The sequence below is a fragment of the Diplotaxodon limnothrissa genome, linkage group LG17, assembly GCF_057381915.1.
Source record: "Diplotaxodon limnothrissa isolate DT_005_m linkage group LG17, D_limnothrissa_male_GT1.1, whole genome shotgun sequence".
Taxonomy (NCBI): domain Eukaryota; kingdom Metazoa; phylum Chordata; class Actinopteri; order Cichliformes; family Cichlidae; genus Diplotaxodon; species Diplotaxodon limnothrissa.
In genome coordinates this window covers 15,099,002-15,126,057 of record NC_140612.1, presented here as the reverse complement: position 1 = coordinate 15,126,057, position 27,056 = coordinate 15,099,002, and the positions used below count along the sequence as shown (strand labels likewise).

The following is a 27,056-nucleotide window of genomic DNA, read 5'->3' as shown; positions in this document are numbered from 1 at the left end:
AGGCAGGAGCCTCGCGGAGTGATACGTACTGTGCTTCAACATAATGTTACCGTATTGCGTGTATATAAGCTCTTTTTAAGTTTTGTGGATATTATACACGGTTATGCTGAGGATATGTTGGCTAATTTCCACTGGAAATGCCTTTTGATTAAACTGTCAGCAAGGAATTTGCATTTGCACTGTTACATTTTTATATAACTTTAATGTAAAAAACAGCTGCTTGTTTAAGTGAAAATACATTGATGGGTTTTTTTGCACTAATAAAATTGTGGAGTTGTAAAGTATTTTGTCTAGTGTCAATTATATCGTCAGTTATATCGTTATCGCAAATTTTCAAATGTATATCGTGATAAATATTTTTGGTCATATCACCCTGCTCTAGTGTGACGCGAACTTGTGGACAGGTAATGAAAGCAAAATAATTGGAGAGATACTCCCGCTGCGTTTTACTGTCTAGCATAAGTGATCTCCTGCTTTTATTTACAGAGTACAGAGCTGCTGCTTTGCCGAGTGGATTTCTGGCTGCGGGCCGAGGACCCGATACAGCGGTGTATTTTAATTTGTTTTAACCTGGTGTAATCTGACATATTGTGGCGGCTGCGGCTGTCAATTTTGTTTGGGTTTTATTTTTAAAATTAAACCCATTTTAACCGACTGGTATACATGTGTGACCTGTGGGTCACACAGCAGATTTAGGAAATGGCCTTGAAACACTTCATTGTATCTTGATCACAAGTAATATACAGCAGATTAAGTAGAGAGAGAAATTTAGAAAATCAAAGGGACAAAGGGAAACAAATAAACAATAAATAAATATAATTGTGCTTCTTTCTTTTATTTACAAAGCATGCTTTGCTATTATTACAAGGACTCCTTTGTTTCACCCACTTGGTATAAACTAAAATCCAGACATATACATACATGGAAAACAATATGCATATAACACATATTTAAAATAAATATTATAAATAATATTAAGTATTGAACTGACACAATTGACTATGCCAACAAACAAAGAAGTCTTGCATACTTATTCCAAGTCTGCTTCAACAATACTCTATTACCTTTTTTCATGGACTTCAGTTTAACAGTGATTTCTAAACAACTCAAATCTCGAAAAGGTTTGTGACATCATATGTTTTTTTGTTTGTTTTTGTGTTATTCAGACTTCAATGAAAGGTAAAGAGAAGGAGTCCAAGCAGCAGATGGATCATTCCCAGTCTGATGGAACAAGCATCACTTTTGGTTGTGGAGGCAGTAGTTGTACTTGATCCTGCAGTTGAAGTTGTAGTTGGGGTAGTGGTTGTAATTTCAGTGGTTGTAGTTGGGGTAGTGGTTGTGGTAGTTGAGGCAGTGGGTGTAGTTGGAGTGGTGGTTGTAGTTGGTGTAGTGGTTGTAGTTGTAGCCGTGGTTGTAGTTGGTGTAGTGGTTGTAGTTGTAGCCGTGGTTGTAGTTGTAGTTGGTGTAGTGGTTGTAGTTGTGGCCGTGGTTGTAGTTGGGGTGACGGTTGTAGTTGTGGTGGTTGTTTTTGAGGCGGATGTTGTAGTTGGGGTACTGGATGTAGCTGTAGTTGGGGCGGTGGTTATAGTTGGGGTAGTGGATGGAGTTGTAGTGATAGTAGTCGGGGTGGTGGTTGTAGTTGTAGCCGTGGTTGTAGTTGGGGTGGTGGTTGTTGTTGAGGCGGTGGTTGTAGTTGGAGCGGTGGTTGTTGTTGAGGCGGTGGTTGTAGTTGGGGTGGTGGTTGTAGTTGGTGTAGTGGTTGTAGTTGCAATGGTAGTTGTTGTTGAGGCGGAGGTTGTAGTTGGGATGCTTGTTGTTGAGCTGGTTGTTGTAGTTGGGATACTGGATGCAGCTGTAGTTGGGGCGGTGGTTGTAGTTGTACTGGTTGTAGTTGGGACTGTGGTTGTAGTTGTAATGGTTGTCGTTGGAGCGGTGGTTGTAGTTGTAGTGGTTGTCGTTGGAGCGGTGATTGTAGTTGTGGTGGTTGTTGTTGGGTTGATGGTTGTCGCTGGGGTGGTGGTTGTCGTAGCACTAGTTGTAGTTGGGGTGGTGGTTGTAGTTGCAGCGGTGGTTGTGGTTGTGGTTGTACTTGCGGCGGTGGTTGTAGTTGGGGTGGTGGTTGTGGTTGTTGTTGCGGCGGTGGTTGTAGTTGGGACGCTGGTTGTAGTTGGGGTGGTGGTTGTAGTTGCAGCGGTGGTTGTGGTTGTAGTTGCAGCGGTGGTTGTGGTTGGGATGGTGGTTGTGGTTGCGGCGGTCGTTGTAGTTGGGGTGGTGGTTGTGGTTGTAGTTGCAGCGGTGGTTGTAGTTGGCACGGTGGTTGTAGTTGTTGTTGGGGTGGTTGTTGTAGTTGCGGTGGTGGTTGTAGTTGTAGCTGGGACGGTGGTTGTTTTCGCGGCGGTGGTTGTAGTTGCGACGGTGGTTGTTGTTGGGGTGGTGGTTGTAGTTGCGGCAGTGGTTGTGGTTGTAGTTGCGGCGGCTGTTGTAATTGGGGCGGTGGTTGTAGCTGGGGTGGTGGTTGTAGTTGTGGATGTGGTTGTAGTTGGGACAGTGGTTGTGGTTGCGGTGGAGGATGTAGTTGTAGCTGGGACGGTGGTTGTTGTTACAGCGGTGGTTGTAGTTGTGGCGGTTGTTGTAGTTGGGGCGGTGGTTGTGGTTGCGGTGGTGGTTGTAGTTGTAGCTGGGATCGTGGTTGTGGTTGCAGCGGTGGTTGTAGTTGCGGCAGTTGTTGTAGTTGGCGCGGTGGTTGTAGTTGTCGTTGGGGTGGTTATTGTAGTTGCGGTAGTGGTTGTAGTTGTAGCTGGGATGGTGGTTGCAGCGGTGGTGGTGGTTGCGGCGGTGGTAGTAGTTGGGGTGGTGGTTGTAGTTGGGGTGGTTGTTGTAGTTGCGGCAGTTGTGGCAGTTTCCGCGGTGGTTGTAGTTGGGACGGTGGTTGTAGTTGTGGCAATTGTTGTAGCTGTAGCTGGGACGGTGGTTTTGGTTGCAGCAGTGGTTGTTGTTACAGCGGTGGTTGTAGCTGTTGGTGTGGTGGTGGGTGTAGTTGCGGTGGTTGTAGTTGCGGCGGTGGTTGTAGTTGGGATGGTGGTTGTGGTTGTAGTTGTAGCTGAGATGGTGGTTGTGGTTGCAGCGGTGGTTGTAGTTGCGGCGGTTGTTGTAGTTGGGTCATTGGTGGTGGTTGTTGTTGGGGTGGTGGTTGTAGTTGCGGCAGTGGTTGTAGTTGGGGTAGTGGTTGTGGTTGCGGCGGTGGATGTAGTTGTAGCTGGGACGGTGGTTGTTGTTACAGCGGTGGTTGTAGTTGCGGCGGTGGTTGTGCTTGTAGTTGGGGTGGTGGTTGTTGTTGGGGTGGTGGTTGTAGTTGTAGTTGGGGTGGTGGTTGTAGTTGTAGCTGGGGTGGTGGTTGTAGTTGTAGTTGGGGTGGTGGTTGTAGTTGTGTCCGTGGTTGTAGTTGTAGTTGGGGTGGTGGTTGTAGTTGTAGTTGGGGTGGTGGTTTTAGTTGTAGTTGGGGCAGCAGTTGTAGTTGGTGCTGCAGAACAGGCAACACCTGATACTGTACCAACGCTCTGCATGAAAGGTAGAGAACCCAGCATTGAAGCAGCTGCACACAGGTTTGCAGATGCGCAGCCGTAACCTGGATACGTGCCGGTGCTGCTTTTGACTGCAGATGAAAAAGAAGAATTTCAGGATATGTTTTAAATTGGCTACTTTCCAGGAAGCTTAATATATTTCATGCAAAAAACAACTTAACAGCTTTTTAAAATTTTCCGCTCATTTATATGTCAGAAGTATCACAAAAGAATTTGAAATCATCTTTGATTGAAAACCGATGACACAACTGATACAACATAAAGACTTACTGGTTGATTGGAAGCATTGGTTCTCCACTCCCTGACACTGTAATGTGGAGGAGCACTGACCAGTGGAAGGGTCACAAAAGTTGCATACTCCACCATTATTTGACTGAGAAGCAGGATCTGAAACAGAAAAGAAGGCCATTTCATTTCAGAACAGAGACTCTTACAACATCAGATTATTGTTTTTATTTCTTTATATTATTCTTTTGTCATCAATGAGCAATGTAGTATTTAACTTACTTGGCAGAGTTACTGAGTTGCAGTTATCTGTGTTGCAGCATTGAGCAGAAGCCAGAGCACTTTGAAAACCCAGGTCGACTGAAAATGTCTGAGAGGTTACGGCTGGACACAGGGAGGAAGATGCACATGCCTTGTAGATTTGTGTGACCGGAGTTCCAGATGAAGTAGCTACAAAGGCAAAGTCCAGTTTGTTAATGTTGATGGAACACAAATAGCTTCACAGTGGATGTAATTTAGTGAAAATATTAAATATTATATGAGAAAACATTACCTAGAATGGTAGCTGTAACACACATTGGTTCCGATGAGGAGCATGTAAGTAGTGCTGTGCTTGAACATGCTGAATTTGTGCAGGTTTGGCACTGGAGGGCTCCAGCTGCAATCAGGAGAGGAATACAGAAATGATCATCACAATTTAAATATATAGCAAATAGGAGATGTTTTGAAAGTTCATATTGGGTTACAGCAGGTTACAGTTGAGTCAATACTACTCACTAACTTTGGAAAAAAATTACAATGTAAGATAAAAAAAGATTTAAAGCTTTAAATTAGACTCCCTTCTACCTGCAGGTGAAATGAGTGTAGTTACCTGTGGTGGAGAGTGCCCAGAGAAGAAACAGAGAAAACAGCAGCTTCATTGTGATGAACAGGTCAGTTCTGCAGATTAGTTTCCCTGGACTGTGATACTAAAGCTGAGGAGCAGCACTGCACTTTATATACTGAACAGGTGACATCAGGTTTGGGTGTGTTTACATTTTTACAGCATGATCATTCATACAGTCAAGTCTTCTTTCGTCAAATCATGATGTCAAAGCATCTTACCACGCCTTTCTTCTTCAATTAAACAACAAGTATTCATGCATCAAAACAAGCTCAGAAATTTTCTTTTACGTTGTTAACTTTTCATTAAATAAGAATGACTTCATGTCCTGTTTCATGAGTCATAATTGACACAATTTTGATTTTTGGTAAATGGTAAGTGGACTTCTTGCACAATGGTCCATCATTTATTGCAGGAGTTACGTTTTGGAAACAGCCTGCGACAGATTAAATCTGCAAAGTAGCCAGCTTTATTTTTTAAAAATATTATAGATGTTTTAAGGCTGTAAAACCCCTCATTACACACTTTATACACTGAGTTTTTTTGAGTTTATTATATTATTTATCATTTCTAGTCTTTGGTTTCTTTGTTAGAGTTCTGTCTTGTGGTTTATGTCTCTGTGTAATCCTTAGTTGCTGTCTCCCCTGTCTGCTATATCCCCGTGTCCAGTCAGTGTCTGTGTCTGCCCTGGTCCCACGTCTCTGTTCCCTCTGTTGTAGTGCCTGCCTGTGAGTCTGTAGCTGTGTCCCAAAACGTCGGTTGCATCCTCCGGAGGCCGCATTTGAAGGCCGATTACGTCACAGTCAGGCGACGAAGGCTGCACAGTCAGGCGACGAAGGCTGTCCCATATCGTCGACTCCTTCAAATGCGGCCAACAAATGCATCCTTCATTTCCCCGAATTTGAAGGATGGGTCGGGTGTGTCCTTCGTGGCCCACCATATCCCAGAATTCATAGCGCGGCCCAGCAAAATTTCAGCTGCCAACAATGGCGGCCGCTGCTAAGTTTTAAAATTAGTCTTATTACTCTTTCTGGGTCACAAAATAAACTTAAAACATATTTTCAGGCGAGATGTAGCTGTGTAAATCTCAAATATCTGCTTGGTTTATCAAGACATCGCATATTTGCAAAAGTGCGCCGACGTTTTCGGAGACGTCTGTTACCCACCGATAGCAAGCCGGGGGGTGCAGTGGTCACTCGAGCCGGCAAGACAGAGGTGGGACCAAGTCATTGTTTTGCAAGTCTCAAGTAAGTCTCAAGTCTTTATCCTCAAGTCTCAAGTCAAGTCTCAAGTAATGTCAGGCAAGTCAGAGTCGAGTCTCAAGTCACTGGTGTAAAAGTCCGAGTAAAGTCACAAGTCTGAAATTTTGAATTTCAAGTCCTTTCGAGTCTTTAAAAAAAAAAAAAAACGAAAAAAGAATGTTGCAGTTATATGCTAAATGTAAATATTAGACCATGTAATTTTTAAATCTGTGTTTTTCTCAACACATGACAAAATAGTGAACTTAGAAAATATACACAAATTGTGAAATTGCACCTCTTTAAAATGCAGCTCAATTAAACCTAGCTCCAAGAATAATTTTCACCGACAGTTCTGAGATAAGCTGCATGTTATTCTTGGATGCGGTTGTAGGACCGGCTTTAAAATCGCATGACAAAAATATCATACATATTAAAAAAAACTGCATCACCAACGTAGCCTGGACAACATTTGCTAGTTAGATGAAGTCAGCTATCTCATCGTAGCATATTTATATGCATATTTATAATTATACGGTTCTTGGAGTGAGTGCATACACTCATGAAGTTTAGTAACTTCAGGTCACTGCAACAAGCCCAGGTACAGTTTACCGATGGATGGGTACAGGACCTTGAAATGCACCGTGTAGAACGAAAGACCATCGTACGTATCATAAGTTTACCAGTCTCACAAATTGTCTTCATAAATACACATTCGTTAACCGTTTATTAATAGGACCTTTGAGCTCAAGGGTAATTAATTAGTAGTGGAAATAATTTCTGGTACGCATCACAGAAATGTAGCAGTGACAATAATATTGTATGCTGTAATCGTACTGGGCAATTAGTGATACAAAAAACCTGTTTTATCCTGTGAATAAAAGTACATGTTTTTGTCAATGTACCATAATAACAGAGGCGAAACGCAATATTGAGTCAGGACAATTCACTATTTATGCACAATAAACAAAGGAGCATAGCGCGACAATTTCTGTTCAGCGCCAGACTTGCTTGTAACCTATATCACCAATTATGTTAAGAAAAATGACGTATTAACTACAACAGCAGACTGACCTTTGTGGAAATGCTTGGAGCAGACTAACCTGTGAGCTGGAGGGTTCTGGGACGTTATATTTGCTCTTTGAATGGCTGCAATCCAGCCATGTTCAAGCCATGTTACTTCGGAAACATGGCTTGAACAATTTCTCTTCAACGACGTAATCCGATAACAACCGATCTCTTTACCCGTCGGCTTCCCGTGGCTGTCATGCGACCGGCTATTGCAGTTAATAATACAACAGCTTCTTGACATTTTTGTGTTTCTTTTTATCGCTGTGTGACTGATTTCAATTGAAAGCCTGCGTGCGCTAGTACCTCTTGCCACGAGTTCCCAGAATCCTTTGCGGTTTACCCCTGAATGACGTCACATTTTCAATCTCTATATAATATGCATGTTAAATTTTATATTTGGGGTGAAATATCAAGTCTTTTCAAGTAAGCCGGTTCAAGTCCAATTCAAGTCCCAGGTCATTGGTGTAAAAGTCCAAGTCAAGTCACAAGTCTTAGAACATTTTTTCAAGTCAAGTCTAAAGTCATAAAATTAATGACTCGAGTCTGACTCGAGTCCAAGTCATGTGACTCGAGTCCACACCTCTGCGGCAAGAACAGCGGACTCGCGACTTCATCGTTTTCAGATCCCCGCTCTTTTGCTACTCAGGTTAAACATGATATATAAGTCACTCGGATAACTTAAAAATGTAATTGTTTGCCTTTTTTTCGGTGTTTTATTTGTTCCTGAGTAAATCGGTTTGGCTGTGATTAAAGTTATAGTTTTTACACAGCTGAATAAACATCAAGCAGACAACTGATTATCAGAAGTGTGAAATCCTAGAGAATATACTCCGGTGTCCTGTTATATTTTAGATAGCAAGGAGCAGACAGCTAGGTTTATTAAACTCCACCGAAACAATCTGCAAATTTCATTAGAATTTAATAAACTATCATCTTCTCTTTATTTTTAGTTAGCACATACCTTAAACACTTAAAGCTGTAATTTAATGATAGTCATATAAAAGCAGGTGCATGCTGGTGCAATAAGCTGTACGTTTTACGTCCAATGGATGCATGATCTGACTAATCGCAAAAATAATCGGTGACCAGTCGACTATCAAAATAATAGTTTGTCGCAGCCCTACACAGTGGTTGTAGTTATAGTTGCGGTGATGGATGTTGATGCAGCTGTTGTTATTGTTAGAGTGAATTGTTAAATGTTGTCATTTTATGCTTGCCAAATCTGATGAAAGGAATTCCAGTGTCCTTCCCCCCAGTTTCTCAAGGTTCTGGGTGGGGGGGGCTGTAATGTTTTATTACAGATACATCCTATCTGGAAGATCTGCTTCTTGTGATGTTGCTCCTGCTTTTATGACCCTTTGGTCAGCAGGAGGTAACACACACACATTCTTACACACACACACACACACACACACACACACACACATTTTTACAGAAGTTCACACATATACATGCAATGCCTTGTCTTAGAACCATGTGGGCGTTGCTTTGCTGTGATGTGTTTTGTGTGAACTGTCTCTCAATAAAAGGCAGTGAGAGGAGGCCGTCGTTGGGGTCATTTCCGTGGTGGACACAGACGAGGCCTCCCTTGCGCGACTAATCGATCGATCGACTGTCTTGTTTTCTTCATGATGAATAAGTCTCTAGAATTAGCGGGGCTTGTGGAAACACAGACCCAACATTTATTTGGTCCTTCGGAGCCGGAACCTAACACATCGCATCCACCGAGGAGAGGGAGAGGACGCCACCGCAACGTCTGGGACTATTGACGTAAAGCCCTGGTGTTTCACTTTGTCACCCGGCCGGACAGTTTGCGCCTGAACTCCACTCGGGATGGATGGCAATTGACGGGATCCAGAGACTCTTCCCATGAACGAAAACAACACGAACAGTGAGTACAGAAGGCCTTAGAGAGCGGCTACGTGACCCTGCATTGAACGCAGGTACGGGAGCGCGCTAGCCACGTGAGAGAGACGCAGGCTTCTCCGCTGTGTGGGGCGTAGAGACAATTGGCCTATGTTGTGTGTGTGCGGGCCAGACGTGGTCTGCGTGAGTGTGGCTGATTGTTGTCTTGTAATGGAGAATAAACTGTGTAAGTCTGCCTTGAAAGAGGATGAAATACACTACAAAGCTTTTATTGGGCAGCACGTGGTGTGTGGATCGTTGACGAATGAAGTGAAATTGTGCTCTAAGCAGAAGTGAGTGCTAGCGTGTCTGATGTCACGGTGTGTGTGAAAAGGTATCCAGCTGGGGAAGATGTGATTCTGAAGGTCACCTGCCCAGTGGACAAAAAGAAATAAAATAGTTGTGTGGATGAATGATAACATGAAGAGTGTTTGGTGTTTCTCAGCCTGAAACAGCTGTAATGCTATTTTCTGTTTTGGAGAAAAACAGAGAGCGAGATGTGTGTTGTTTAAGCAGTGATGAGAATAATGCAAATGTGATGACAGAGGAACACAAAAACATACAGAAAATGCATTAACTATACTAACCCTACATGCATATATACATACAAGTTCAAGTTCAAGTTCAAGGTTCTTTATTTGTCACATGCATAGTTATACAAGTATAACACACAGTGAAATGTAGCCTGACACGCTCCTCGACATGTGCAAAAATTGGGGGGGGGGTGTAGAGGAAGAACATTATATATATATATATATATATACAGACATATAGTATATACACTGGGTGAATGTGCAGTAGTAGCAGCAAGCAGGTGAATTCTGTACATTAATATGAATAGACATCTGACTATTTTACAGGATAGACAATATAAACATATTTAAAATTAAAGGAATTGAAATGTACATTGTGCCTTGGTTTAGAGTGTCTGGAAGAGAGTCCTGTCTCAGTCAATTATAGATGATGTGAGAGGGTGGGTGTGTGTGTTTAGGGCACGGATGGCTTGGGGATAGAAGCTCCTCTTGAGTCTCTCTGTCCTTGCCCGGAAGATGCGGAACCTTCTACCAGATTGCAGAAGTTGGAACAGTTTGTTGCCTGGATAGGACGGGTCCTTCAGTATCTGTGCTGCTCTAGTCCGGCATCTCCTGGTGTAGGTGTCCTGAAGAGCAATCCTGCAGCAGCGTTCTGCTGTACGGATCACTCTCTGGAGAGCTTTTTGGTCCTTCACACAGCTGTTCCCAAACCACGATGTCATGTTCTGTGTGAGGATGCTCTCCACAGCGCCTGTATAGAATGTACAATGATATTCATGAAGACCAGACAGCATCTTAAGCATGAGATTCTGTTTGCCATCTTGTCCAAGTCACTAGTAAGATGAAAGTGATACATAGACTAGTGGACTGAATATTATAGGAGGACAGATGGTTGCATCATAGAGGAGAAAACAGAATGCTGATGAGAGGTCTTAAATGAGTGAGCTGAGTGAGCTGATTGTGAGTTTCTGGTGTGTGAAGAAGTTTTAATGAGGCACACATTTAGTTACATGAGAATAAACTTATTATGTGCTAAGACAACAGGGTTATGCTGTATGTTGTGTGTGATTGGATGAATGTTTGAGATTAAACTGGCTGTTGATTTGTCTTTTGTTACTAAGTTGAGCCTGCCAATTGGGTTGGTACGATTTATCCCCCTGGCATGAAGAACACGTGTCATGACCAGTGTTGGGTAAGTTACTTTAAATTAGTAACTTAGTTACATTACTAGTTACTTATATCAAAAGTAACTCAGTTACTTCAAGTTACTCGTTACTTTCAGAGTAACTAGTTACTAGGGAAAGTAACTTTGGTTTTACTCAGAATTCTCTTCTTAATGTGTTGTTTCCGTAACTGGATACCCAGCAAGATTGACAGTCTTCTAGCTTGCTTACTTGCCACAAGTGCACTGTGCCACCTACCAATAGAAAGGAAAAAATAATGTGCACATTTCCACGAGAGAAATCCCACACCTGATTCTATCCTAGCCTGCTTTTTACATCCAACACAAAAACTGCAGTCGTGGTGCTTTCGATTGTACTCAGAACTCGGAAATTCTGCCTTCTGAATAGGAAGATGTAGGTAACACCAGACTGCAGATGAGCTGCTTACAGGGCTGGACTGGGACAAAAAAATTGTCCCGGGCATTTTGAGTAGAGACCGGCCCACCATTATAGGAAAAATCATAAAGTCTTTGAATGAAAATAAACACTGTTGTGACAGTGATGTACACTGTTCTGATGGTACATATGAATCAATCTATCAATTGTTTGTTGTAAGACTCAGATAATTATTTTTTTTAAAAGTGAGACATTTTAAATGAGAATAAGAAAGTATTTCCTTGTGCCCCCCTTTCCCTTTTAATGCCCTACATGGACCCCTGGCAACACTTTGCTAGACCCGCCCCTGCACAGTTACCAGCTCTCAGCTACTTAGAAAAGGATCCTGGTGTTATTTGTCTCTCAGAAACAGTTCATAACTTCCCTTCAAATCATTCATGTTAACTAAAAGGTAAACCTGTTTCTCCATCACAGCTCTGATGATTCAGTAAGGACATCTCCTGGTTTCATCTTCATGTTTCCCTCTCACCACATAACCAAACCGATATCATGACCAGCAGGTTTACAGCTGTGGCTCCAGCAAACATCAGCTGATACTAGAAATTAATAATAAATAAATTCTAACAACAGCTGATCGTGCTTAAACGTGCTGCTGTTGTTTACCGCGACATCCGCTGGTTTCCTCTTTCTGGTGCAAAGTGGGCGATAAATAAACAAGAGAGAAAAGCCAGTCAGCTGATCACTGATCAGTTTCATGATTGAAGTAGAAACAGGAGAGGGAGGGGGAGAGAATGAGAGAAGAAGAGGCAGCTGTGCAGCGTAAACACAGAATAACTCCAGCTTTGTGTCTTTTTCATTGTAGCTGAAGTCCGGGACAAACTGTTCCTTTTCACCTCAATACGAAACGCGTAATATTTTCTCTGAATACGAGAAGATTCAGTTTTTTACGGGACGGTTGGCAACTCTGATAATTAACCTTATGAACAAAATAAAGTTCAACATCAGTAACATCATAGCACCCACCCAGCTGTATAGAAACTCCGTCATGCTAGCTAGCACGCAGTTTGAAAAAGTCAGCATAACGAAAATAAACTCCAACTAAACTTGGTTCATATCTGACCCAGATAGACTGCAGGTCATAACTTCTTACCTGAAGTTCAGTTCACCTGACACTCTCGGACCAGCGGCCGCTTCGGGTCTCTCCTCTTGCCTCCCTTTTCCTTCATCCACCTGCTGGCTTCCACCTGCTAATGTTACTGAATCTGTGGAAGCTCTCCGATAGCCACCACACGAAGTAATGAATAACGAGCCTATTTAAATCCCAGTAACGAGTAACGCGTTCCCGGTTTTGGCATAATAACTAGTTACCGTGCTCGTTACCACAATAACAACGTAGTTACTGTAACGCGTTACTTAATAACGCGTTAGTCCCAAAACTGGTCATGACTTAAACAAGACCTTTCTTTCCTTTGCTTTCCTTTATTTTCTTTCTTTCCTTTTATTTTGTTACTTTCATGGCGCACTGAAAGTTTTATTTGATGATCTCTGTTTGAGCAGATCTGCACGATTAGAACAGAAGCGCTATACGACTCGTCGTCGAGAAAACTGTTGCAAAGTGAGCTTCTCCAAAATTAAAATGGGCTCAGGAGAAAGCTACGTATTGGGACATTTACAGGGAGTGCAGAATTATTAGGCAAGTTGTATTTTTGAGGAATAATTTTATTATTGAACAACAACCATGTTCTCAATGAACCCAAAAAACTCATTAATATCAAAGCTGAATGTTTTTGGAAGTAGTTTTTAGTTTGTTTTTAGTTTTAGCTATTTTAGGGGGATATCTGTGTGTGCATGTGACTATTACTGTGCATAATTATTAGGCAACTTAACAAAAAACAAATATATACCCATTTCAATTATTTATTTTTACCAATATAACATCTCCACATTCACAAATATACATTTCTGGCATTCAAAAACAAAACAAAAACAAATCAGCGACCAATATAGCCACCTTTCTTTGCAAGGACAGTCAAAAGCCTGCCATCCATGGATTCTGTCAGTGTTTGGATCTGTTCACCATCAACATTGGGTGCAGCAGCAACCACAGCCTCCCAGACACTGTTCAGAGAGGTGTACTGTTTTCCCTCCTTGTAAATCTCACATTTGATGATGGACCACAAGTTCTCAATGGGGTTCAGATCAGGTGAACAAGGTGGCCATGTCATTAGTTTTTCTTCTTTTATACCCTTTCTTGCCAGCCACGCTGTGGAGTACTTGGACACGTGTGATGGAGCATTGTCCTGCATGAAAATCATGTTTTTCTTGAAGGATGCAGACTTCTTCCTGTACCACTGCTTGAAGAAGGTGTCTTCCAGAAACTGGCAGTAGGACTGGGAGTTGAGCTTGACTCCATCCTCAACCCGAAAAGGCCCCACAAGCTCATCTTTGATGATACCAGCCCAAACCAGTACTCCACCTCCACCTTGCTGGCGTCTGAGTCGGACTGGAGCTCTCTGCCCTTTACCAATCCAGCCACGGGCCCATCCATCTGGCCCATCAAGACTCACTCTCATTTCATCAGTCCATAAAACCTTAGAAAAATCAGTCTTGAGATATTTCTTGGCCCAGTCTTGACGTTTCAGCTTGTGTGTCTTGTTCAGTGGTGGTCGTCTTTCAGCCTTTCTTACCTTGGCCATGTCTCTGAGTATTGCACACCTTGTGCTTTTGGGCACTCCAGTGATGTTGCAGCTCTGAAATATGGCCAAACTGGTGGCAAGTGGCATCTTGGCAGCTGCACGCTTGACTTTTCTCAGTTCATGGGCAGTTATTTTGCGCCTTGGTTTTTCCACACGCTTCTTGCGACCCTGTTGACTATTTTGAATAAAACGCTTGATTGTTCGATGATCACGCTTCAGAAGCTTTGCAATTTTGAGACTGCTGCATCCTTCTGCAAGATATCTCACTATTTTTGACTTTTCTGAGCCTGTCAAGTTCTTCTTTTGACCCATTTTGGCAAAGGAAAGGAAGTTGCCTAATAATTATGCACACCTGATATAGGGTGTTGATGTCATTAGACCACACCCCTTCTTATTCCAGAGATGCACATCACCTAATATGCTTAATTGGTAGTAGGCTTTCGAGCCTATACAGCTTGGAGTAAGACAACATGCATGAAGAGGATGATGTGGTCAAAATACTCATTTGCCTAATAATTCTGCACTCCCTGTAGAAAATGAGTTCCTGTCCAAAAGGATTCAACGAGGAAATCCAGTCTACAATTCTTCTTTTTGTCTTTGAAGTGTTGTTGTTTTGCTGAGCGTGGAAACAAAATGCGACGATAATTTCCACAATCAGCAAAAGAAAGAATCACTGAGTGAATGAGTGAGAATTTTAAAATAAATGGGGAAGCTGACAAGACTGACTGACTTAACTCCATTGTTTGAAGTTAACCCCCACCTGAAAAAGGTGTGGATGTATCTCTGTGTGTGTCTGTGTTGCAGGAGCAGAAGGGGACCACAGGAGGAAACTTGGGTCACATGACTATGTGAACTTTGCAAATTTAACCTTTTTAGTTTAAAATTTTTTGTGTCTGTGAATTTACCATGGGTGTGCTATTCACTACCTTGTGTTGCTCACAGAGATTACTGTGAGAAAGAGTGTATACGCCTGCGCAGCGCTAACATTTACATTTCATTTTACAGCAGATGGTTAATCATGTGATTTGATCATGAGATTTATAGCAGGACACAACTTAACCCTTTAAGACCTACCATAGAACCAAGTCCGCCAGAGCTTATAGTATATTTTTACATGCTGTGGAGCCATTTTTTGGAGCATTTCAAGTTGCTATACATCAATACCACTATTATAGCCCAAATTTGAATATGTCTGCATTAAGTGCATAGTAATTAAATAAATTGCAAAAAAGTGCAATAAACTACAAAAAAATTTAAAATCGTTTTTGTTTTTTTAACATATATTTCTAGTTAGAGAAATTTAAGAGGCGTATCCCTCAAAACTGTAAATACAAAAAAGTTGCACAAACTAGTTTCCCACCAAAGGAAATTTATTTTAAGTGTCTTCATAGTTTTATTTTTGAGATACACCAATTTTCATATACTGCAGGAAAAACGAAAAAATATATTATAGTGCAAATTTGCAAAATAACATTATATGCATGAAAATAAAATATTTCCAGCAGTGCAATATGAGTCCTAAGCATCCCAGAAACGACACAGAAAGTCACAAAGTCAAACTAACACAAATAACTAACAGCATTTTTTCCAAGTGAAGCCAGTAACTTACTATCCTAAAAGATTAGCTCTAGTTGCTTGTGCTTTACCTCCATGCGTGAGATCAGTATGTGCAGCAGCTTAAGCTGTACAATGTTTCAGGAAATAGTTTATTTCAACTTTTTGACATTGTTAGTTCCACACGAGGTAGATGTCTACTACTGCAGACTAAACATTTCTGTCACCTACAAGACACTTGTCTTTAATGTTACCATTACTCTCACAACCATACATAACCATAAAATGGTGCACAGTTCTGAATCTGTCAACCCTTTTTGCCAACGAAAGAAGAGAGCACTTCTCATGAGTGTGGAGAGCACGTGGAGAAGGAGTGTAAGCCGAGGGGATGACTTAACAAATGTGCCACTTGTTGAGGGAAAGGTTTGGTTTGTTGATGATTTGAGTTTTACAACAGCAGAGGGACAGACTAAAACAGGTTTTACTATAGTAGACAGTGAGAAAGTTATCTGTGCAGGACACCTAGAAAGTTTCATATTTGCTTGAGCAGCAGAGATTCTAGCTTTAACGGAAGCGTGTAAAGCTGCAGAGAGACAATATACACTGATAGCCAGTATGCATTTGCTACAGTACATTTCTTTGTAGTTCAGTGGATGAGGTGTGATAACCTCTACAGGGAAACCTGTAGAACATGCCAAACTCTTGCAAAATCTGCTGGAGGCAGTGTTATTACCCAGTAGAATTGCCGTTTGTAAATGTCCAGCACACATGTGCGGGAAAGATCCAGTTGCATTAGGGAATGCTTTTGCAGATAGATCGCAAAAGAGGCAGCTTTAGGAGAACATGGTGTTCATATTTTAGCAGTGCAACACCAGCAGACGTTGCCGGAATGCACTGGTAGACATGTAGGGCTATTTACCTACTGCAGAAAAATAGTTGTGGCTCACCAAGGGAGCGAGCTTGCAGGATGGTGTTTATTATCTGTGTGATAAACCAATACTGTGTAGAAATAATAGATTGTTTATTAGGTATTGAGGTCATAGGGAATGTAGTTTATTAGTGGGTGTCATAGTAGGATTTTGTTGTAGGTAGAATGTAGGAATACACGATAAAAAATAGTCCTGGAAGGGGGGGAACAAAGAAGTGCAGGGCAATGGGACATCTAACCCCCACCCCCAGGACAGTAGCAAGAGTTACTGAGGGTGAGGGGCAGACAATGGTGGATGGACATTTCCTTAAAAGGAGATGGGGGTCAGGGTGTCAGCATACCTGGCCACTGTACCAGTGTTTTTCCACTGTGGGGGGTTTACTGTAGGAGGAGGAGACCAGAGACTATAACTGTAGCTGCTGTGTAAAACTCTTCAGATCAACTTGAGAATAGTTGCACAGGACTGCACAGGATGTAGTGTTGATCTCCAAATGCGCATTTGTATTGGGATTGGGAAATAAAGTGATACCTTGATACTTGGAAACATCTCAGCGTGATCTCTACCAGGACCAAAAGAATCGCATTGTCTCAACAACTGCCTAAGAATTTGTATAAGACTGCTGCTATTTTGAGCCATGGGCTATGCCATGTCTCCACAGGAGGGAGAGTAATGATGGCAGCAGTGGTTTATACTCACTCTAGGATTAAATACCTTTAAAAAAAAATTTTTTTGCAGGCAGAGAGAACTAATGGAACAGTAAAGTTAAGACTTAGGAAGACAGGCAGGACATGGTTAGACTGTATAGAATTAGTTAAGGTGTACATGAGGATTACTCCAACAGAGAACGGTCTGACTCTTTGAGATTATATAGGGCTTTGGAGTTGACGTCACGCCGCAATGCATTGTGGGAGCGCAGCTCCATTTTCGGGGTCTACGAATCAAAACAAACACACTGTGTTGGAACGACGACGACAAGAAAGATGCTTAAAAGCAGCTCAAAAGAAAACGGACGGTATAGAGACCGATTGCGTCCAGAGGCGAAGCAGCGGTACTTGAAAAAAAATAGAGTGCATCGCAAATCTGGACCCATATGAAATACGGCAGTGGAGTAAAGACCCAGACGACTTACCGCCACTGTCCTACCCCGATATCTTCACGTATCTTGTTTGTGGAGTAAGCGCTTACACAGCGAACCAGTTTCGTAATTACAAGTCACTGGAGGCGCACATCCAATTTACAAATGGCTGGGTGCAAGATTTGGCTATTTTCAAGCTGCCAAACTCTGAGTACGTCGTCAAAGTAAGTCAGCTGGAGTGCATCGAGTGAAATAGCCATTTTCCACCCCCCACCATAATTAATGTTACACATTTATCATTGAACTGCTAAAATATCGTTATCATATTATATACCCATAATTGTAAAGTACATGTAAATTAACACATTGATAATCGGGTAAATTATTAACGCCAATTTGTGTCCTTCCTGTCTCATTTCATTTATTGTCTTTACATCAACCAATCAAGTCACTCCATTCTATGTTTGATCGCAATTTCTATAACTTCCGAGACCACCAACGATGATATTATTCAGCTATAAAGTGTGATGTGAACATATTTAGAACTTACCGGAATGAAAATGTCTGATATCTGGAGACGTAACAGAACTTGATATCAGCTCGTCTCACGGCTGCTATCCAGGCTAGACGCCTTCGTTTGGTAATATCCGATACATGAGCTCCTTCATGTTGCTTCCAGGTTGGGAAAGCATAAAAAGACAATCGAAACTTATTCCCATGCCGGTCGTAAGATCGAACATTGCAGCCGACCACACAGCAAGTACGAACCATGGCTATGCTTTCGCTCCTTACTTAGACCCCCAAAATGGTGGATCGGGCCAAAATCCTTTCCACGCCCACCCCCGTGACATCACGCTCCAAAGCCCTATATGTTAGAGCATTTAAAGTTCTAGTCTTCTGTAGTGTTGATAGAAAAGCATAAGAGAGAGCATATTAGCAGATTAGATGCTTGAAATGTATATGGGCCAGTATCGCCAATACCGATACGTTTCAATAAATAAGGTGGATGCCTCATTGAATTGCTAAATCGCAATTAATTTTCATGACCTTAAGTGTTTTTTGTGATTTTTCCTTTTGTATTATTAATTACTTAAAACCCAGGACATAATTAGGAGAAATAATTTATTTATAATTAAATAAAAAAATGCTTTATTATTGTGGCAGGCCATGGTCTGCGATGCTGCTGCAGGTGAGATGGACTCACCTTCACTGCATCTACAATGATGCCTCACCGGCTTAAAACCTGTGCGCTGCTTGTGCTGTTGTTGTTTTTGGTGTTGATGTGTACAGCTGGCAGCAGGAGGGCTGCAGCCGTTGAATGTAGGCTACTGTTACAGCAACCGGGTGATCACTGTAAGGGTGGACAGTGTGCGGCTCGGGGTGAGCCAGAGGCTGGCTCACCAGCGGGACCTGCCAAGCTGGAGATGGAGGTCGAGGTGCGCGAGGTGTACGGGGGTCCTGCCTGAGGGCGGCATGCTGTTCGCTTCGGCACGGAGGCTGCATGGTCCTGCGTGCCGGCCGTCTGCCCAGCTGCCTCTGAGCCCCGGCTCACTTCCACTCCTGCTGCACTGCCGCTGCTTGCCATATGGGTGGCCATCAGGCCAGCTCCCGGGCTTCCGCTGGAGGCGCGGGCAACCGCCAGAGTGGACACTTCCCAGTCGCTGGGCCGGGGCATTGGGGGGCCGATGGTCCGGGCCGATTCCCTCGCCTGCTCACGGGGTGGGGTGAAGCGGGCGATGGGGATATGTGGCAGGGCGTGTTCTGCCATGCTGCTGCAGGTTTGGTGGTGGTGATGTGTACGGCTGCCAGCGGGAGAGCTGCAGCCATTGAATGTACTGTTATAGCAACCATGTGATTATTGTAAGAATAAATGATGCTGCGAAGCATGAAAATGCCATTGGGTCTGACGTGGTGGCGATCTTTTTTTTTTGTTAATCTTAAGTGCACGCAAATCCAGTAGCGGTTTTTGATATGGGGGACACGGGCGGTTGCCCGGGGCGGCATTATGGTGGGCGGCATCACGGGCATCGGCAAAAAACAAACAAACAATTTCTCGTACTCATGCTGCCCCGACGTCAGCCAGCGCATATTGGGAACGGCATAGAGATGATGAGAAGACAATCAGGTCATCAATGAACACGAACCTCTTTTAGCTTCATATCGCCGACACACTTCTCAATCACACTCTGGAAGGTCAAAGGTGCATTTGTAATCCCCTGGGGCATCCTGTTAATTTCCCAAAATCTGAGTGGGCAAACAAATGCTGTCTTATGCTTGTCTGCTTCTTCCATCTTGAGATGAAGACATTGGGGTGTATGGGACGCGCTCTCTGTTTAAAGGGTGTCTGATCAGTTTGATATAGTGTTTGACTTTGTCAGCATGCCCAAAATCCAGGTCATTCTGATAGAAGACATTTGGCATGTCGTTTAACATGTTTGTAATTTACTCCTTTTATTCAGTGGGTATCAGTAAATCTACAAAATCAAAGCTTAGTTCTGAGGAAGACTTGAAATTTAGAGCAATCTGGTTCTCTGACAGTTTGCTCTTTGTGTAGCACTTGTACTATAGCATTAACGTCTGCCAATGTTTTGGGGGGTATGACAATATCATGATTGGTTTCATTTCTTACAACGACAGGGAGAAGACACGGGCATTTGCGTGGCGGCATCACGGGCATCGGCAAAAAACAAACAAACAATTGCTCGTACTCATGCTGCCCCGACGTCAGCCAGCGCATATTGGGAACGGCATAGGCACCAATCGGTTTTCTATCGCCCATTTGCTGGGAGTAAGGGCGCCCTCCGTTTGCGAGGTGCGCCTGCTGCTTGCGGCACAGGGAGGAGAGGGCGGGGCGGCGGGGGATTCTCTGACTGGAGCAGCATCTAATAACCAACTCGCAAAATAAAACAAAATAAAAAACAAACCATCCATCCATCCATTTTCATCCGCTTTGTCCGGGGCCGGGTCGCGGGGGCAGCAGCCTAAGCAAAGAGGCCCAGACCTCCCTCTCCCCAGCCACCTCCTCCAGCTTATCCGGGGGAATACCAAGGCGTTCCCAGGCCAGCCGAGAGATATAATCTCTCCAGCGTGTCCTGGGTCTGCCCCGGGGCCTCCTCCCGGTGGGACATGCCTGGAACACCTCACCCAGGAGGCGCCCAGGGGGCATCCTTGTCAGATGCCCGAACCACCTCAGCTGGCTCCTTTCGATGTGGAGCAGCAGCTGCTCTACTCTGAGCCCCTCCCGTGAGGGACCAGACAAAGAGCGATTCATAAGACCCTTATGAAAAGGACATCGAGGGAACAGTTTACCCTGCCCGGGATAGGGTTACCGGGGCCCCGCCCTGGAGCCAGGCCCGGGGAGGGTGCCCGAGGGCGAGCGTCTGGTGGCCGGGCCTTAGTCCATGGGGCCCGGCCGGGCACAGCCCGAAGAGGAGACATGGGCCCATCCTCCCGCAGGCCCACCACCCGCAGGAGGCGCCATAGGGGTCGGGTGCATTGTGTGCCGGGTGGCGGCCAGGAGCGGAGGCCCTGGCGGACTGACCCCCGGCTGCCAAGACTGGCAAAAACAAACCAACAAACACAAAAACACCAGACATCATGATACAGACTTATAATTTGCACCGATGTTTTTTCAAAATTCTATACGCGAAAAGTGAGCGGAAGAGCCCTCGGTGCACCTGGTCGCTGCTGAAGTCAAACTAAACTCATCTCCGCTACATACAGACCAGTATATAGAGAGACGAGACGACGAGGCTCCAGTTACAGCAACAGCACCTGGCTGTGCCCACTGGGGAGCGCCATATTGCGACCTCCACAGTAACCGGAAACACGTGACCTCCACACTAACCGGAAATACGTAACTTCAGTTAAATCGACTTTGACAGCAAAAACTAAATTGTGTTTTTGTTACTATTGATGCTGCTGATAAATAAATTTTGTTCTAAGTGTTTTAACACTCTGGGTTTATTTAAAAAAAAAATCACCATCCCTTCAGCTCATTTGTGGCCAAAAGTGTCCATGTGATTTTGTTTCTTTGCTTTTTCTGCATAAAGGTTTTTCAATAAATATAAAATAATCATTACTTTTTACATTTTTAATCCTTCAAACACCTTTTTCTAGTACAATGCACTTGTTTGAAGACAACCTCAAGACACCATTTCATATATCAACAGTGCTACTGGAAATTATTGTACAGTGGTCCCCGCAGTTCACCTTTAGCGGACTCACTGTTTCGCTGATTTTATTTTATATTTTTGTTACAGCAGATTGTGTTGTGCATTCTGAATGCTGTAGACCATTGTCAATCAATCTAGTGACGTGTCTCCTGTACAACAGCGGTCCCCAACAGGGAGTCGTTTGGTACCGGGACGCGAGAGTTGAGCCTCGGGTGTGAAATGTATGGTTTTCAGGGTTTTCAATCGTTAAGTCGGTTTCCCTGGGTCTTTTCCCATTTTGTAGTTGTGTGTCTTATTTTGAAAGGATTATTTACGCGTTACTATAGCGACCAGAGAGCATTAAGGGGCAGAGGCTGAGGAGTCTCTCAGCTTGTTCGTTGCCAAAAATGGCAACTTTTGTGTATGTTCACAAAATGCTGTAAAATGTATATTTATTAAAACATTTATCTACTTTTACCGACTTGACTCTTTAAATTAGCACCAGTGCTTTTCATCAAAAAACCAAAATTTTATCTACATTCTTTTCTTTTTTTTTTTTTACACTTTAAATGCCAGTTAGGCTATGTATTACCAGTAACTTTTCAGATAAAATGTGATAAAGTCCTAATGGTTTGATAAATCTTCCTATTTTTTTTTCATCTGAGCATCGGGGACAAGGCTGTCTTGCAATTGTTGAGGTCACAAGTGTGCGCCCTATTTCTTCCAGGATCACTCTTCATTTGTAGGTTTTAGAGGACTCCTAGTACTGTGAAGTGGTTTTCATAGGTCAAAGGCATTGTATTCCAAGATCTGGGAGATTGTAGAAATGAGCAGGAATGCCCTTCTTGCCATCTTTCCAGAAAAATAAGTGATCTGGAAGCTGTTAGGCTTACTTACAGCAACAGCACTTTCTGCACCTGCATAAACTCCAGGACACATTTATTAACAGTGTTTTTTGCTGTGTGTGCTGCAGCTTTTTTTTTAAGAGTTAATATTTTGGCTATGGTGTGTCGTTATGAATTTTACAAGAGTACAAGTGTTTTTAGCATGTGCTTCAAAGATAAGTTTGACTAGGAAACTCAAAGTTCAATAGTCAGTATCAAGAGAAATTCATTGCAGCCAGTGTAATATTTGATGCATCAAAATTTATTCCAGTCTATCTTGCAAATACATATTTGTGTTGCAATGTCATGCACAAACACACACAACTATTAGATCCTTAAGATCAAACCTGTGTCATTCTTTTGGTCCACTGCAGTGTAGTAGTCAAAAAAAAGAAGTGAAGTGGCCACAAATGGCCAGCACAGAGCCCAGAGGGGTAATGCATAAAATGTATAAAAATATTATTGATTACAGGGTAACACATTAATGTTAATAGCAACTGTAAGCTTTTTACTTTGAAGTTACAAGTATAAACCATGCTGTTACATTTACACTTAATTTTTTTACTATAAGTATGGAAACAAGTGAACAACATTTTATAATAAGTTTAACTGGAATTCTGTACACTGAAAAACAAACAACACATAAAAAACACAAACAAACAGCCAGTGCCTTCATCTGTCCATTAAATGTCAAATATCACATTGACCCGTAGTCTCTGCTCGTCAGCACATGCTTTTAAATTTCCCCTAATTTCCTTCGGGATTAATAAAGTATTCTGATTCTGATTCTGATTAGAAAGAGCTCCATATCCTCTGCAAACTGAAAAACAAAGAGAAAGAAGTCCCTCTACACAAAAACACTGCAGATGACAGGCCAAGGAAACATCTGTTGATCTGTTTGAATGCCTCCTCATCATGTGAGCCTTGAAGTTGGTTTTTTTTTTCAAGAAGACTAAGACCACAGTGAGGGTATTTCCTTTTCATGGACTTTCCATAAACTGCAGTTTCATTTAGCACAGAGGGTAGAACACATGAATGTTCTACCAAAGATTCAGAAAATGGTTTAGATGCTGCAGACAAGACATCGAGACGGAGATGGGGCTCCACGGAGAGTTCAGTGGGGAGTAGTCCTGAATGCTGACATGACAATAATTGACTTGCCATATCCCCATGCTGTATGATTGTCATGTAACAGACACGGCAGTGAAAGTGCACCGGCATATCGTTTTGTCTGTACGAGAGAAAAAAAGAAAAACAACAACAACATGTAATTTAAATGTAGTTTATCTAACAATCAGATTGTACATATCAACAAAAATATCCAAGCCATCCTCAATAAGGAAAGCAAAATGGTGTGGATCACAGGAGCTGTCAAAAAATGTGGTGAACAGGAAAAAATATTTAATGAAAACACGCTTTTTTCTCTTGCTGATGAATGCACTGAACTGCACAATGTGAAAAGCAACTTTTAAGTCAACAGAGAGACTGCAGAAGTGCTGAAAAGAAGTGCATATTTATAACTTTAACAATGAGGTATATTTAATACCAACATACCTTTGAAAAGCAAAGCATTTTTAATGTGTCCATTTATATGCTCCTCAATCTGTGCCCTGACAGTAGAGCTGAAAGTGGGGGACAGAGGGCAGTGAAACAGCCAACATGTGGTGCATTCCTGCAATTCTGGCTTGGAGGCAGAATTCCAAATTGATATGTGCATCTAAAACAGAGAGAAAAACAGATAAAGATCATATACACATTTAAGTTCAGGTTTTCGCAGAAATGACACGTTGCAGTTAGCATGTAAGAGATTTGGGGAGAAAATTCTTTACAAAAACATCATTTTCAAGACACCTTTATTTGTGACATACGTATCTATTGACATATAAAAGACAATTTAACAAAGGCTAACTAAAATCTGAGGAATAAAAAAGCAGAACAGAATGAAATAAAGAATATTAGTATTTATAAATGTATAAATCTCTTTGTGACAAACTTTACAATGTTGATGCAGGTGGAATGAGAGACATGAATAAAGCGCAATATGCAGTAAATGGAACAATGTGCATTGATGTCAGATAGTGAAAAGCAGTGAAGTGAATTTGTTCATAACAAGCAAAAATCAAATACGTCCAAAACTGACCACTAAATGCTAACCAGAGGTGTCAAAAGTACACACATTCCTTACTTAAGTTTAGATACCTCGGGGGTATGACAGTTGTTGTAACGCTAACAAAGTGCCAACGTAATCAGTGTAAGCAAAGTAGATGATTCCTAACGGCAAGTTTATACATGGAAGACTCTGTACCAACCTTTACGATCGATTTGCAAGGTTAATGATCCATGCAGGAACGAGACAAAAAATAAATAAATCCATGCAGAACGTATTTCTGCCTACTGTGGAGATCACGTGTTTCTGGTTAGTGTGGAGGTCCCAATATGGCGCTCCCCAGTGGCTGCAGCCAGACCCTTCTCAGTTACAGCAGTGCAAGTAAACAAACAATATATATAAGAAGAGTAAGAAAATATATATACACTTTAGGACTCGGGGTAAAGGGCTCAATAACAATTTATAATTTACAGTTTGATGATTCAAAGTCTCACACACAACCCGTCGAAAGGGGAGGGAGACATGCTGCTTCCAAATAGAGCACATTTCATTCATAATGATGTAAATCCAAGCCCATTATGTATTCATGATTTGAATCCTGGGTTGTGCGAAATCCCAGAAATAAACCCTACACAAAGTGAATCTGTGAACTAAGGTGTAGGTTTATTAGGTTATGTTGTGGTGATCCAAGTGTTGGGGGATTTGTGTTCATACTGGAGTGCAAAATTAAAACCAATGGAAGATCGACAAGAAAAGTTCAAAGCCATCAGGTGCTCAGTTTAGAAAAATGAGAAAAGAAGAGGAGGAGAAACGAGTAAAAGATACAGGTAAGCAGATGTGTCATTGGATAATGGCAGGCCATCCTGAAACAATCAGAATCAGAATACTTTATTAATCCCTAATGAAATTATTTGGGTTATGTGGGTTGGTCCAAGAAGAAATGGTAAAAATAGTAACAGTAACAGACTAAACTCCAAACAATACATTATGTTACAGATTTTAATATTAATTAGTCATTGTCAATTGTTGATTTGTCCTGTTCTCATATGACAAATTATGATGGCAGTTTGGTAGTCGTTTGCATACAATGCTTACTCTCTCTCTTCATATGTGTGTGTGTGTGTGTGCAGTGGTGTGTCCAGCGGGGTGGCCTGGGGGGGCACAGGCCACCCCCCCAACCAGACTGGCCACCCCAGGTGCCACCCCAAAGGCAAAACAATAAAATTCAATCAAATATCAAATGTACGATTATGTTTTCACGGTGAAGCTCAGACATCAGAGTGTAAGTGAATGCAGCATCGGCTTCTGCGCTATGTGCATCACGTTAGCAAAGGTAGGAGAGCCAAGCAGGAAACAATTTTTCGGTGAAAGAAAATGAGGACAGAATAAATGTCCCGGTAAGTAATATTAAGTTTGTTGAGTTTAGTAAACTTCGGTGAAATTAGAATACCAAGGAAAAAATAACACTTAAAGAATTATTGCAGCCCTCGAATATTTCTGACAGTATGCTACTGAGGGGAGCTAACATAAGAGTCATGAGTTATAAGATATCATCTAAGTCGTAACATTGCTGTATGGAGCTGCAGACTTGGTTGCAGGCATAGCTGGACTGGCCATCGGGCATACCGGGCATATGCCCGGTGACTTATTTTTTATTTTTTTTTGTAATGGCATGAACAATGAGAGGTGGTGGATTGGCCAGATGCAGGTCGATGTGTAAAAATAACTCAGTTGTTTGGTGGTGGCTATGGCGGGGCTTCCACAGAGACCAGCAGGTGGATGAGGGAAGGGGAGTCAGGAGGAGAGCCCTGAGGCGGCCACCAGTCCGAGTGTCAGGTGAACTGAACTTCAGGTAAGAAGTTATGACTTGCAGTCTATCTGGGTCAGATATAAACCAAGTTTAGGTGGAGTTTATTTTCGTTGTGCTGACTTTTTACCCTCAGTTGCAATAACTCCTACTGCGTTCTAGCCAGCTTGACAGAGTTTTTATACAGCTGGGTGGGTGCTATGATGTTACTGATAGTGAACTTTATTTTATTCATAAGGTTAGTTAGTAGAGTTGCCAACGGCTCCTTAAAAAAAAGGAATGGTCCCTCATTCAGAGAAAATATTACACGTTTCGTATTGAGCCTGAGAAGAGACTCAGTTTGTCCCGGACTTCAGCTACAATGGAAAAAGACACAAAGGAGTTATTCTGTCATTACGCTGCACAGCTGCCTCTTCTCTCATTCTCTCCCCCTCCCTCTGCTGTTGCTACTTCAATCATGAAACTGATCAATGATCAGCTGATCGGCTTTTCTCTCTTGTTTATTTATCTTCCACTTTGCGCCAGAAAGAGGAAACCAGCGGATGTCGCGGTAAACAACAGCAGCACGTTTAAGCACGATCAGCTGTTGTTAGAATTTATTTAATATTACTTTCTAGTATCAGCTGATGTTTGCTGGAGCCACAGCTGTAAACCTGCTGGTCATGATATCGGTTTGGTTATGTGGTGAGAGGGAAACATGAAGATGAAACCAGGAGATGTCCTTACTGAATCATCAGAGCTGAACAGTTGATGGAGAAACAGGTTTACCTTTTAGGTCACATGAATGAGTTGAAGGGAAGTTATGAACTGTTTCTGAGAGACAAATAACACCAGGATCCTTTTCTAAGCAGCTGA

General features: G+C 42.4%; 1 protein-coding gene across 1 annotated transcript; it reads right to left on the bottom strand.

The window, feature by feature from the left end:
* Positions 1-1,311: 1,311 nt before the first annotated feature.
* On the bottom strand, positions 1,312-19,017 carry LOC146614750 (uncharacterized). Its single transcript, XM_085376651.1, has 4 exons — positions 18,651-19,017; positions 3,852-3,968; positions 2,064-3,652; positions 1,312-2,031 (listed from the first exon to the last, which is right to left on the bottom strand). The coding sequence occupies exons 1-4, from the start codon at positions 19,015-19,017 to the stop codon at positions 1,312-1,314; spliced, it is 2,793 nt and encodes a 930-aa protein (XP_085232777.1).
* Positions 19,018-27,056: the final 8,039 nt, after the last annotated feature.